General features: G+C 28.0%; 3 protein-coding genes across 5 annotated transcripts in view; 1 reads left to right on the top strand and 2 right to left on the bottom strand.

Moving 5' to 3' along the window:
* LOC119669820 (ATP-binding cassette sub-family G member 1) overlaps positions 1–1,386 on the bottom strand; it is a 42,113-nt gene extending 40,727 nt beyond the window's left edge. Inside the window, exon 1 of the mRNA XM_038079847.1 lies at positions 1,347–1,386. The gene's annotated coding sequence lies outside the window, so the exon portion shown is untranslated. The remainder of the gene's footprint in view (positions 1–1,346) is intronic.
* Positions 1,387–5,101: 3,715 nt separating this feature from the next.
* LOC119668185 (ribonucleases P/MRP protein subunit POP1) lies at positions 5,102–8,046 on the top strand. The gene is made up of 4 exons (XM_038077620.1): positions 5,102–6,126; positions 6,182–7,039; positions 7,099–7,613; positions 7,678–8,046. Exons 1-4 carry the CDS (start codon positions 5,244–5,246, stop codon positions 8,020–8,022), a joined length of 2,601 nt encoding a protein of 866 aa, XP_037933548.1. The 5' UTR covers positions 5,102–5,243; the 3' UTR covers positions 8,023–8,046.
* A 165-nt stretch (positions 8,047–8,211) lies between these two features.
* On the bottom strand, positions 8,212–12,544 carry LOC119668186 (acyl-protein thioesterase 1). Of its 3 annotated transcripts, XM_038077623.1 has the most exons (8): positions 12,346–12,543; positions 11,828–12,038; positions 11,723–11,754; positions 10,500–10,887; positions 10,281–10,436; positions 9,516–9,533; positions 8,903–8,980; positions 8,212–8,297 (listed from the first exon to the last, which is right to left on the bottom strand). In XM_038077623.1, exons 2-7 carry the CDS (start codon positions 11,876–11,878, stop codon positions 8,948–8,950), a joined length of 678 nt encoding a protein of 225 aa, XP_037933551.1. In that variant the 5' UTR covers positions 11,879–12,038; positions 12,346–12,543; the 3' UTR covers positions 8,212–8,297; positions 8,903–8,947. The 3 variants fall into 3 exon arrangements, with proteins under 3 accessions (XP_037933551.1, XP_037933550.1, XP_037933549.1); XM_038077622.1 differs by lacking the exon at positions 8,903–8,980 and having other exon boundaries at positions 8,216–8,297; positions 12,298–12,544; XM_038077621.1 differs by lacking the exon at positions 8,903–8,980 and having other exon boundaries at positions 8,216–8,297; positions 12,346–12,544.
* Positions 12,545–13,765: the final 1,221 nt, after the last annotated feature.

The raw sequence follows: 13,765 nt of genomic DNA, 5'->3' as shown, positions 1-13,765 counted from the left end.
ACAGCTGAAACTTAGGGTTGTGGCTTTATATATCCGATTTAAATGATAATTGTATTGTTTTTTACTTTAAAAACTATACTACATAAAACACTAATATATGTTTAATTAAGTATCATAAAATTCACCAATAATCTGAATTAATACGCAAAATACACAATCGTGCAATATTATATTAATTAATGCAATTGAATTAAAGGAGACAAATGTGTTACTTTGCGATCTACTAAGTTCAAGGTGGCGTTGATTTTAGAAGCTCACTAAAAAAATACATATTAAAACTAGTTATTTTAAGACCATAATCGTTTTAATGTTGTTTAAAACCAACTAAATTATAAAATGTAAACATAAAACGGGTTATCTACAATGCATTTGACACATTGAAAACAATTAAAACGGATTCTAAAAGTTGAATAAATTGCAAACATTTTAATAGTAATATATATAAACCGAATAATTTTTTATGTATTACGCCTCATGAAAAAGTCGATGATGTTATCATCTGACTTAACACGATTTAAATATTGAAGACACGGGGAGTAAACTCACTGCTCTTATTATTTATTTATTAGATTAGATCGGCATAATAAAAAACTATTAGTGTGCTCAAAATTCAGTTCATATTTATTTAAGTTAGGTAGAAAGGTTTCGTGTTAGATAAGATCACATAGGTATTATTATCCGGAGTATATAAATTTCATTCATTTAATATTAAAAAAAAAATTAATAAATAAGATTTGGAAAATTATAAATGTTATTATTATTATTTTTAGCACAAAACATAATTATTGAAAAAATTAAAATACATAATTGAGAAACTGAAAAAACTGAAAAAATTTAATAAATTAATATTTTAATAATAATATATTAATAATAATAATAAGATAATTCAAGTTATATTAATTTTTGACGTATGTTAAATTACACTTCTCTCCGGATTGTCATTTTTTTAGGGTATCCAGAATCAGAATAGAATTTCTTGAAAATGTTGAATTAAACAATTAACAAATGTGAAAAAAGAATTTTTTTCCGCAATTGAAAAGCTTTATAAAACATTAATATCTTATTAAAAAACTATGATAATTATTTACTAATTAGCATTTTTAATGCAGTTTTTCTCCTAAAACAGAAATACATGCGTGAATTTTTCAACACTGCTTTATATTCTTTATTAATTATTCTTTCATAAAAACTCTTTCATAAATTATTTAAATATATATTTATGGAAACGTATCAGTTAATGAAAATATCATATATATCATAGCACAAATTTTGTACTTCATTAAAAACACAATTAAAATTAAATTCGATTTATGTATGCATTTAAAAGTGTCAGTATTGAAACTCACCTCATTATACTGCTTAAATTATATATTTTTTTTATTTTTACAGTGTGTATAATTTTTTATTTAAGAATTTTTATATTTATATTAACCACAATATTTGGTAGAATATTGTTTGTTTGCAGTTTAACCAAATAAAAATCAATATCGATATTAAATTTTACTTTTTGAATTTATTCAAGTAATATTACGTAGTTGAAAATTTTACTTTTATTTAAATTCATTCTTTATATAAAAACACTGTATTTTTTTTTTTAATAAATTTTCTACAAAAATTTATATTAAATTTTTCTCTTCAGACTTAAAATTTATACATTTTAATATTAAGAGCAAAACCGACACACACGACCAACTGATTTCAAAGCGCAGTTGTGACTGATCGACAATACCAAAGAAAAGTATAATTTAATTGCTAGTTTGACAACGCAATCATCCACGAAACCAACCACAATTGCTGCCAAGCACATTCACCACTGCGACGCACAAATTGTTGCTGACTGTGGTGTTTATTTTAGTTATTGCTGAGACAGTTAATTGTTTGTGCAACGGCATTAAAAGCGAATTTAAGAATCAAAATAAAAACTGTTAATAAAAAGAAGCAAAAAGAAAAATTGAGTGAAAATAAATAAACAAACGCTATTGAGTACAAACAATAAATGTGTTAAAATGCAAAATACCGGTACTCCAAACGGACTTAGTCATGCGTGTTAGATTTCTGTTGTGTGTTTGCTTGAAAAATTATTTTGAAATCTCTTTTGCAAATTTGTTTTTGTAAGTCTTTATGAGGAAATACTTTTTCAAAAACCGAACAAAAAATTAGATTGGGAAGTTTTAATAATTATATGTAAAATATATTAAGTGCAAATCGCCTCAAAGATGCATGTAATTTGTAGATTTTAATTCAGTTTGTTAAATAAAAAAAAATCAGTCATGACTTCCAAGAATATAAATTTTCACTAAGAAAAGAATAAGATGAGTTTTTTAATGTCTTTTTTTCAAATATGTTTGGAAAATTTTATAGCAGAATCTATCAGTAATTTTGTATGATATTTAGCCCGTGTGCGAATCCGAGTAAATTGAAGGAAATAATAAATTTTGTCAGTATGGCAGCGAATGCTGGTATTTACCACGAGTAGCATAAATTAGATAAAAATTAGGTAAATTAAGTTTACCATTGCGAAAATTTTATAAGATGTTTATTAAATAAATAAATAAATTTGAAATCTTTTATCCAAAAATAATAAGAGCAATAAATAAAAAAAAAGTTTTTACATAAGTGCAGTGCAAAAAATCCCTAGGAAATTTAAATTTACCTCAATTTACACGAACTCGCACACGGCCTTAATAAAAGTACTATCTGCCTACACCAAATTTTAAGAAGATGGAAAAATGAATCGCTTTAAAGTCGGTTAAATTGATTCGGTTTAAACCGATTTGTTTTAAACTTAAAGTACTGTACTAAGTTTGAGTACTTAACGTAGTGCAATACTTTATATATTTTTATGATTATTCAACTAGTTCTTATAAATTTAATCATTATATTGACATGAAAACCGTTTTACTTTCCTCTATATCTTCCACCGATTGCCCTTTATTCTTTCAATTATTATATCCAAAAAAATTTTTTTTAATTACAGACTATAATAGTTTGAATTTCAAAGAAAACTTCAAAATTTTCATAATATTTAATCACCTAATTAGAAATCAGTTATGGAAAATTAGTATTATAACCAGTGCACGTATGCACTGAGATAATTAATGATTTTGCATTAATGATTAATGTTTTTGAACTCAAATTATTAAATTTATAATTATAAAATAATAAATAGCTTCTATTCTAATTATGAAGGATGAAAAAAAGATATATTACTTCATTTTGAGTAATGTATTTATTGCATAATTATTGTTTTATATATATGCAATATTTAAAAACACTGCTATGTATATAATTTTAGTAATAAAAAAATTAATTAAAATATTTTTATAATATACGTAATATAACACAACAATACAATAATTATTTAATCATTTATGACGCTTTTATACTTCAATTGAAGTTTATATTTAATTTATTTAAAATTTTTAAGAAATAATAAATTAAGATGATTCCATGGTTCAAGAAAAAAATCTGTTCTTTTAAAATTAAAAAAGAATAAAAATTCTGTTTCTCTTCTATTTTGCAATAATTTTGCAAATAGTATTACTTATTGCTGTTTTTTTATTGTTATAATTTTTTTGATTAATAAAATGTTATTAAAAGTCTCATTTCTCAATTAATATAATATCACGGAGCAGTTGTGAATGGTTTTTTTTTGTTTCTTAGATTCAGAAACCAAGAAGTGATTTGTATGGGAACATTTATAAAATTAATCTCTGTCTATATATGTATTAAAGAGGAGTAGAAGTAATAAAGAGTAAAGAGGAGTAAATAATATCGTAGCTCAATTTAATATTATAAACATTACTTTTTCGTCACACGATTCAATTGGGCACGATTTCTATTTCTGACTTGATTCGATTAGGCAATTGATTTAAGTTAAGCCACATATTCTGACTAATTTTTTCTACTACGTTATATGCCGATTTTATTATTGAGTTCTTATTGTGCCGAAGTTTTTAATAAAAGATGGAAAGATCTAATGATATGTAGATATCTATATGTAATTTGGCCACTTTCCACTAAAAGGAAATCCAATTCTCTCATTGAGATACTCCGTAGAGATATTACTCTACAGGTTGGTTTACTTACAGGTCCTTGTTTAACAGGTAACCATGCTAGAAGATTTAATCTCCTCTTTAATCATACCTGACGCAGCTGTGCAGAAGACGATAAAAGTGCCTCTCATTTACTTTGTCTTTGTCTACATCATGCACGACGGTGACTCAACAGTTTAGGGGTCCACTTCTTTAAAGATCTTGATCAACTGCAAGATCTCCCACTAAACAGCATTTTAAGCTTTGCTTGGGATCGCTGATATAACTTAATCTAACATATACCGATTAACTCAGCAGTCTTAAGCACATTAAACAAAAAGGTTAATTTATTATTGTTATTACGAATATATGGTGTTGTTGGTTTTGTTAAATGAAATAAACTTAAATGAAATTTATTTTTTATTAATGTTATAATAAAAATTACGGAGGTAAAACCGATTTATTTTCGAACATTTCACCTTCGTTGCTTATTTGATTTATGTAAAAATAAGTTCAATCAAACTACATTTTATGAACGAACAAAAAATGATTCCAGATATTTGACTAACGTCCAGCAATTGAATCCTTTTGTAGGATTAATATTTAGAAATCTTAATTGATCTATTTGGATCATATGAACAGTGGTTAAACGGGTAAACTGGTGAGACGGTGGGGTATTTATGAAAATCCCAAAGAGGTTATTGAATATAGTGAATATAGAATTATATAGTTTTTTGAATGTTGTTTTTTTTCCTATTAAAAATTTTCATAATGTTATATTATGATAAGTTTTCGAATTGCACAATTTTTAATTAAAATACATGTTAAAATTTAATAAATATATAAATTAATATATAGTATTATATTCCAGTTAATTATTTTTCAATCCTAAAACAATTTATTATCTATCGTTTATATAATAATTATTTATAACTGATTAATAATAATATATATCGATTCTTGAAATTCTATAAAAGCATTTTTTGCAATTCCAATTACTCTGTCTGTTTCAAAACCGAATTAAATGACTTGGCATCACATTTGCATTTCTGCGCCATCTGAAGAGAACAATTTTAAATTTAATGGTTTGGCAGCACTATAGCACGTGTTGAACTCAAAACAAAACAAATGAAAAGCCGCGGCTATTAAAAGCTTTTTTTTGGTTGTGAATAAATGTTAAATAATTGAAATTAAAATATTTATAACAAAATGACGTCTCAGAAGTTGGAATATGATTCAACTTTAGGCGGTCCAGTTGTGCTGGCAAGTCACATACCAACGTATCGCTATGCCGCAGCAGCCTTAAAGGAAATGAATACATTAATGACTGCTGTTCAGCAACCAACAAGCACGAAATTAGTATTTCAAACACTTCCCAAACATATGCGCCGACGTGCTATGTCACATCATCCGAAACGACTTCCACGAAAATACCGTTCAATGCATATTGCGCAAATGTCTAAATCTGGTAAACCAAAACTTACAAAACGTCCTTCACGTAAATTCCGCCGCCGGCCAGCAAATTTATTATGTGATTACATACGTCGGCAACGTAAACACGTTTGGTTGGAAACTCATATTTGGCATGCCAGACGCTTTCATATGATAAACTGTTGGGGATATCGTTTGCCGTACTCGAGTTGTGCAAAAAACTACAGAGCATGTTACCGAGCGTCCGCCCAACATTGTTTGCTGCAGGATAAGTCATTTTATGCGTGCATTCAATTGACGGGTAGTTTGCAGGGTATAGGAAAAGGATTTCAAAAAATATCTAGTAGCAAAACTGGCCTTAGCATAACTGCTAAAACGTACATTACTGGTAAACGGGAAGGGCACATACAACTATTTAGAAACGGCAAATATCCTAATGGTGCTATTGCGAGCGTTACGTTTTTATGGCAACCGTTACAAAGTGAAGAGCAAATGAGCAATGAAAATATTAAACGAAGACTTTGGATTTGGGTACACCCAAGCGCATATCAGACTGTCTTAATGGAGTTATTAGAACTTTTCGATATGATATCGATAAGAAATACAACAGTTGTAATAAAATCAGAAGACGACAAATTTGAAGAAGATTTAATTAAAACAGGTTAGTTTTTAAGATCTTTTATGTACTACATATATTACCAATTTTTTTTTTGCAGAATCAGATGCCAAAGATAGTACGAAACCAAAATTAAATGTGAAAGCTGAAAGGCAATTACAGTTTATGACAAGAACAAATGCATACGAACGCAATAAATGTTATAAAAACACTAACGGCACAATAGAACTTACAGAACTAAAGAATACAATGAACCGGTTCTCTCTTACTGGTCCATTGTCTCAAAGTGTGCTTTCGCATGCATTTAAACCTAAGGAGTATAATTTAGAAAATGAACCTGATAACTGGTTTCGAAATTTTCTTGAAAAAAACAGTGACTTTCAGGAATTTCATACGTTTCAATGCAAATTTTGGCAAAATTGTGAGCATTTAAATACACCTGCGACCTTTATTTCTAACATGGTTATTGCTCTTAATATAGAGGATCCGCGTATACATCGACCACAAAAACGTACTAAAGCGGATAATGTAGTATCTCTGCATCATAACGAAAATAAGCTGGAAATTTTCGAGGCTTTCCAAAAGCCTAAAAGTATTTTGGCACAAACTGCACTTTGGGATCTTGATATACGTAATCGAATAGGAAAAGAAATGTTAACAACAAATGCATATTGTAAGCTACGAGAGAAACATGTATTGGTACCGGGAGCAAGTTGTGCATTTGAAAAAGAATTGCAGCCGATTCCGGTGCTGCTAATTCAACGTCCTGGGTCACTAAATTCACATTACAAACGCCAAAACTACGGATGTGGTTGGGATGTTATTGCACCTGCGGGTTACGGTATGGCCATATGGACGGCTCTTATTATGTGGGGTGCTAAACCAGGAGGACTACGAGAAACTGCGAGTTTAAACAGGGAAATGGGTACCGATGAACACTTGCCTGACACAATTGGTGGTATGATCACTTTTTATTAAATGATATTTAGAATTAATTTTGAAGCTTTTACTTGTTAGGTTTTTATACTGCGGCAGAAACATATGAAAGACTTCGTGGTAAATATTTTCGATTGCCACCGAACAGACGCTGCAATTACACAAAATTGGCAATAGTAAGTCCTTTTCGTGTGCCTTATACAGAACTTGTGCGTGATTGGCAAGTGACGCCGGACATCGACGTTAAATTATTTCACATATTACGTGATCGATTCCAACTGAAAGAACTCCAATTAAGTTTAACCAATAAAGCGATTGGTTTTCCCAAAGAAATAAATGAATTTTCATTAATACAAGTTTTACTGCGTATGAAATCACGTGGTAATCCAGGAAATTTTGCACTAATTTGTTTGCCTACAAAAACCGATTTGTGGAACAACTTAGAAAAAATTCAAGAAAACGATCACAATCCTATTTATACGGAACCATTACTACCAGATTTAAACGAAAAAGTGCGAAAAGAATCACGAGTTGAACACAAAAGTTGGTTGAAGCGTTTGCGTGCAAGACGTGTACGCGATAAACGTAAGGAACAGGTGAGTTATTATTATTCTTATTTTCACTAAATGAAAAATAAAAATTCGAATTATTTTTGTACAGGAAACAAGTAATAAACGAGTTTATATACGTCCTGCAAATACGTCATATATAGTGAATGAACAATTTAAGAATATGTGTCGACTTTGGTTGGCGGAAAACATACATTCTTCGTACAGTGTGCGAAGGCAATGCACTCGTGAAGTTTTTGGTTACATTACAAATTCCAGTTTTAGCTACACTGAAGCCACAGTTTGCGCCATTGGCTATATTGTACCAAACGGTCTAAGACTGCTATTAGAACTATGTAAAAAAAATGGTTTAAAGAATCCAATGTGTTTGGTGCGTGGCACAGACACGCGTCATTATAGATTTGCTACTATGAAAATTAATACCGAATTTAGATGAACTTTAAGTATAAATTTATTTTCTTATTTCATAACTATTTCATTTTTTAATTATTAACGAACTAATATTACTTTTTACAAACAGAAACATTGTTAAACCTATTCGGTCTACAATATAGACTACAACTAGTAAAATATGTACAAGTCCTCTGTAAAGGACATACGTTCAAGTCTAATGTGCTTCACATAACTTAATATTAATATTAGTTTTGTTGTTTACTATGAGATTTGACAGCATTGAGCTTTCCTAGTCGGGATATCACTACTGTCACCGATCTGTAAATAAAATAGCGGAAATTGCTGGTAAATAAAATAAAGTGATATGCAAGAAAACACATGTAATTGCGCGGAAATTAAATAAAAACATTTCATTAAAAAACAAACACAAGATAAATGATTTGCTTGTTATATGCAAACATTTCGGGAATAACAAAATACACAACAATGATACTTAATAATTTTTGATACTAAAAACATTTAAACATTTTTTTAAAGACATTTTATTTTCACCAATTTTTAGCAAATTGTTAACTCAAAATTTATTTCTACTTTACTTTTCAAAATTTATAATCTATGTAAGCAAACAATTTAGAAAATGTATTATGCAATTTGTTAAAACATATATAATTTAATAGTTTGTGTAATTTTAAAATTCATTAGAGATTTACAGCACCATTTCCACACTCCATTCTTGCCCGTAACTAATTTTGAACACATATTTTGTAGAAATTTTTCTCAATAGGTCCCAATACCAGATTTGTTTTTAAAAAATGTATTAAACAAAAAACATGCATTTAAGAATTCAAATTAAACTAAAATGAACTTTTTTAACAAATTAACATGAAAAATTAAAACGTGCAAAAAAAGTGTATACTTCAAACCATTTTTAATTTATAATTTTTTTAATTTGACTCAATAGTGCTCAACTACAAGCGATTGTTTGTCGTTTGAAATCTCGGCTATTATAAAAATATAAGAAAATAAAAAAATAAACAATTAATCGTCTACTTTATATAAAAATTAATTTAGAAATGTCTTAGTATTGTTTATTAATTTATTGAAACTAATTTTAAGTAAGTATTTTCTTATGCGCCTTAGCACGCTAAGCTATAATTTATATTATTTATAGCCTATAGAATAATACATGAAATTAATTTTTTTTACTTTTAAATTTTTTAATTAAACGTTATTCTTAATTTTTGAAATTAATAAAATATACTGATACAATTGTGAATAAAATTTGTAATTTATTCAATTAATTTTTTTTAATTTAGTAAACTTAAGCGAGCAGATCAACCAACTAATTTAGGTTTCTGAGTAACTAGTGTAACTGAGCTAAGTATAGAACTTTTTTATGTTCTTATGTTTTTATAATAATCTAGCGATCTGCTGAATATTTAAGTATTTATTGCATTCGTTTTCATTTTAGAGCAAATCAGTATTTAAAATAGATACATTGTTTGTATTATTGTTTGACAGTTTTCTTTAATTTACCCAACTTGCAACTGCAGCCTAAAAATAGAAAAAAATTTATGTTATTAAATAATAAAATAATGTATATGAAAAATAGAAAATTATATTTATAAGCAATATTATTTTATAAGTAATAAATATTAAAGACAATTTGTCAGTAATTCAATAATAGTTGTGCAAAACAAATTATGTTTTATTTTCAATTTTTAAAAATGCAATCTCAGTTCGGATTGCCTATATAAGGCAATGATAATACCAGAAATGTTTGGAAGCAAATTTTAGACCAAATGTACGGTTGAGAATCATTTAACAACTCCATGTTCACAATAATATTTTAAAATATAAAATTTTTTAAATTTATTTTTCGACCTTTTTATTAGAATAGTTTTTTAAATATTTTAAATCTGGCTGTAGCTCCCTTCTTGTTAAATAATTAAGCGTTTGATATTTCTTATTTTTTTATTATACTCTATATGATGATGACTCTCAAGGAGAGTCGAAATCGGTTCAAAGTCAGATTAAAAATATATATAAAACCATTTTAAAATATATTAAAAGCAATTAATTTAATAAAAAACAAAAATTATATTGTTATAAATGTATGAATTTCAATCTAATAAAATATGTTATCTTAAGCCTTTTCCGAGTTAGTGCATCTGGGTACTTTTACTCTAGTTAAGTAATTTAAAGAATTTATGAGATGGTTCATTATGTATAGAAAATAATTTAAAAAGTTAACTGCTGTAATAATTTAAAGCATTAAAATGATTTTTGTTTAGAGTGTACCTTAACATCGTCCATTTCCTCATCGGATGAAGAGTGAGAAAGACCGGTGTATGTCTTAAAAGTAACATTCTGCATAAAAGTTTTTAGCAAACTTGCGCTTAGTTGACCAAATTTAAGTGGTACCACAGGATCATAATCACCATGAGCTTGAAATATCTATAACAGAACATTTGGAATATTAATATATATTTTTATAAATAGAATAACAATTATATTTACTGGTATATCACTAGAATTTGTTAGTGAGGCTGGGAATTGCTTATGTAATGGTAACCAGCAAGACAAAGCAACTACTCCAGCGACAGGCTGATCATAAGTTAAAGCTGAGTATAAGGCTAAAGCACCACCTTGTGAAAAACCACCCACAACAATGCGATTAGATGGTATGCCACCGCTTATTTCTGTAGCAATCATGGTTTTAATATTTTCTGCAGCAGATTTAATGCCATCTTCATCTTCCGCACCGCCAATATCTAAAGTTTTCAAATCAAACCATGATGGCATGCGAAATCCAGCATTTAAAGTAACAGGTTGTGTAGGTGCAGTTGGACATATGACTTTCATATGAGGTGGACGAATCGAAGCTAAGGCGGAACTCCAACCATGTCTAAACAAATAAAAAAATTAACGATTTTTATAAAACATATATTTAAAAAAGTAAATGATGTTTAATACAAAATTATGTATGTATTTGATATTTATATTAAAATATATTAAGCTGATTAATTTGTAAGGTATTTCACCTAACCAGTTTTATAAGTTTTTTTTCAAACTCTGAAAATCCTAGTGGATTAAAACGCCAAAAAAGAATACAATTAATAATAAAAGAAGGAAAGAACAGTTTTTCAAGTAAAATGTGTCGTGAATCGTAGAGTTAAGAGTAGAGTAAGAAAATACAAAAATATTGGAAGAGTAAACTTGTTAAAAATATAAATAATAGTTGAAAGTAGCAAAGAAATGTAGTAATATTGCTGCCCAAGTTGTTTCATTAATTTTATGCTTGCACTTTTAAGCTTACTTGGAGACTGTTAAATCACAAAAACTTTTTCTTGTTAAAGAGTAAAAATTTAAGTATGTAAAATACGAATATAAATTTTGAAACGTTATATCAATAACAGTAGTTTAATTAAATATATTTAAATTATTTTGCAAAATTTTCCTTTACCTAACTATATCCTAAACCATATATTCGTATTAGTTGTTGTTGTTGTTGTAGCCCGCCGGGATAAACAAACACATACCTGCTTGCGTAGCTACTTTGGGGATGTTGCACGGCACTTGGTCGTCTTCGACGGATGGCTCCGTAACGTAAACCCGGCCGTTCTTGAAATCATTCGTATTTGTAAATTATTTTATAACCATATTACATAGATTAATACGGGCTATTACAACAACAACTAATATTGGACTCATAAATTTTAATTTACATATATGCCGCTTACCCAGTATCACCAAGTCCATGCATAAATATCATCTGTAATAAAAAAAAATTGAATTCAACTATATAAACCAAAAATATATATAATATATAACAAATATATGCTTACGGTTGACGTGTGTTTGGCGGTAGCCTCAATAATTACCGGCGCAATTGACATATTGTGTGATTATTTAATAGCCTTGCTGGACAAATCTAATACTGATTATATGATTGAATTCAATTTACGTACACCAAATTTTATTGCTTTTTGGCTGGTGGTTATCAGGTACAAAAAATATGAATGGAAAACACCGTACAAATTTAATTGCCGAGAGTATCTGAAATCGCAAAAATTTTAATTTCCAAATAATACAAGTGAACATTAATTTTATTCAAAGTAAGAAATTATATTTTTTGACGGCTTATTATTTAATATTAGAGGTTAGCTAGTCAAAGGTTATCATATATTAATTAAGAATATATTGATTTTGCACATTTATAGTAATGTATATTAGTAAATCTTATGTGTAAATACAATTGTAATAAATTATTCTGTTGAGTATGTATATTAGTTTTATTTGATATAAATAATTTTACCACTTGTAAATAAAGTTCTAAAAGTAAAATTAATTTTGTTACATTTACCACAAAACACAAGTATTTTCAACGACAACTGCATACGAAAAATAATTCTGACATTTGACAGTTCGAACAATGTTTCCAACTATAAACTTTTTTCCCTTTTTCGTTAATTGTTGTATGGTCCAAATTTCAGCACAGTTTGCGGATAAAATTTGGATACATGTTTATGGAATGTAAAATAAAAATTATTTATTGTTATTTTTATATAAAATTTGATATTCTTACTTATTTTTAAATTGATTAATTTTTTAACTTAATAAAAAATTAAGGTAGAATATATGTTTTTATTTTTAATGAAATATTTGAATTTTTTCTGTAAAATTACAATAGTTTACAAATACGAGACCTATACTTCCTATAGGGAAATTTTCCGTAGAACTCGAAAATTATAATGATTTTTTTCCTTGTGTATCGTTTTGCAAAAAAAACTCCCACAAAAGTTTAAAAGAAAACATTTTTTTGATTGATGTTGACTATTTAAGAACAAACGTTTTGAGAGGCTTAACATAAAAATCGAATTAAAAAATTTTAAAAGTATTTCGCCATTTTCCAAATTTGCCCAAATTGGTGGTTTTTATTAACAAGTCAGTAAAATAATTTATTCGATTTTATTTTGTAAAATTTGGAGGGTAAACCAAAACTGTATTACGTAAAAGTTTACAAATTTTATTTAAAAATTAAAAAATATTATTAAATATTAATGTATTGTATTTTATATAAAAGTAGCAGTTTATTAACTAAACCATATGATACTAATTTGATAATTGGTCTGTGACATTTTATATTTCCTGAGTACTTATATATATGAGATACTGCATTGTAATGGCAAACAGGAATTTCGTGTGCATTATGTTGGGGATAGTTGAGTCAGTGCATTTGAGCACTATTAATTACGACATTTCTTTATAACCTCTTCCTACGCCTTGACTGCATTATTGTTTATCACTTCATCAAACTAAGCAATAACTGACCTCAGATCTGCATACCTCTCCGAGTAGCCTGTAACCATTCTAAGATTCGATAACGCGGAGTTGATAAGCCTGTCAGTTTTCGTGAATTATTTCAGGGCTTTCTCCTTTATATATTTTTTGATCGAATCAATCTTAAGGTCCCTGAGGATGTCCTAATGTGCCATGGTACTTTAAAAAGTCTTCTCAGAGGCTGGCTTTGTGTAATTTCTAGCTGGCGAATAGTAGTGTTTGAAGCTTTGCTAAACGCTATACATCCATATAGAAATGACGGACGAATTATTTGGTTATATATCAGCTTCTTAGCACTGAGATTTTCATTTTTGAATAGCGGTTGGAGGTGATGAAGAATATTGGTACAGCTAATTCTTTTCAGTTGAACATGTTTAAGCCATGTGAATCGTTCGTCCACCGTGATGCCTAGATATTTATTGCTATCCTACCAGTTTATTACC

This window comes from Teleopsis dalmanni, chromosome 1 (assembly GCF_002237135.1).
Source record: "Teleopsis dalmanni isolate 2A chromosome 1, ASM223713v2, whole genome shotgun sequence".
NCBI lineage: Eukaryota > Metazoa > Arthropoda > Insecta > Diptera > Diopsidae > Teleopsis > Teleopsis dalmanni.
Note: the sequence above shows the minus strand (reverse complement) of the source record. Positions and strands in the feature narration are given on the sequence as shown.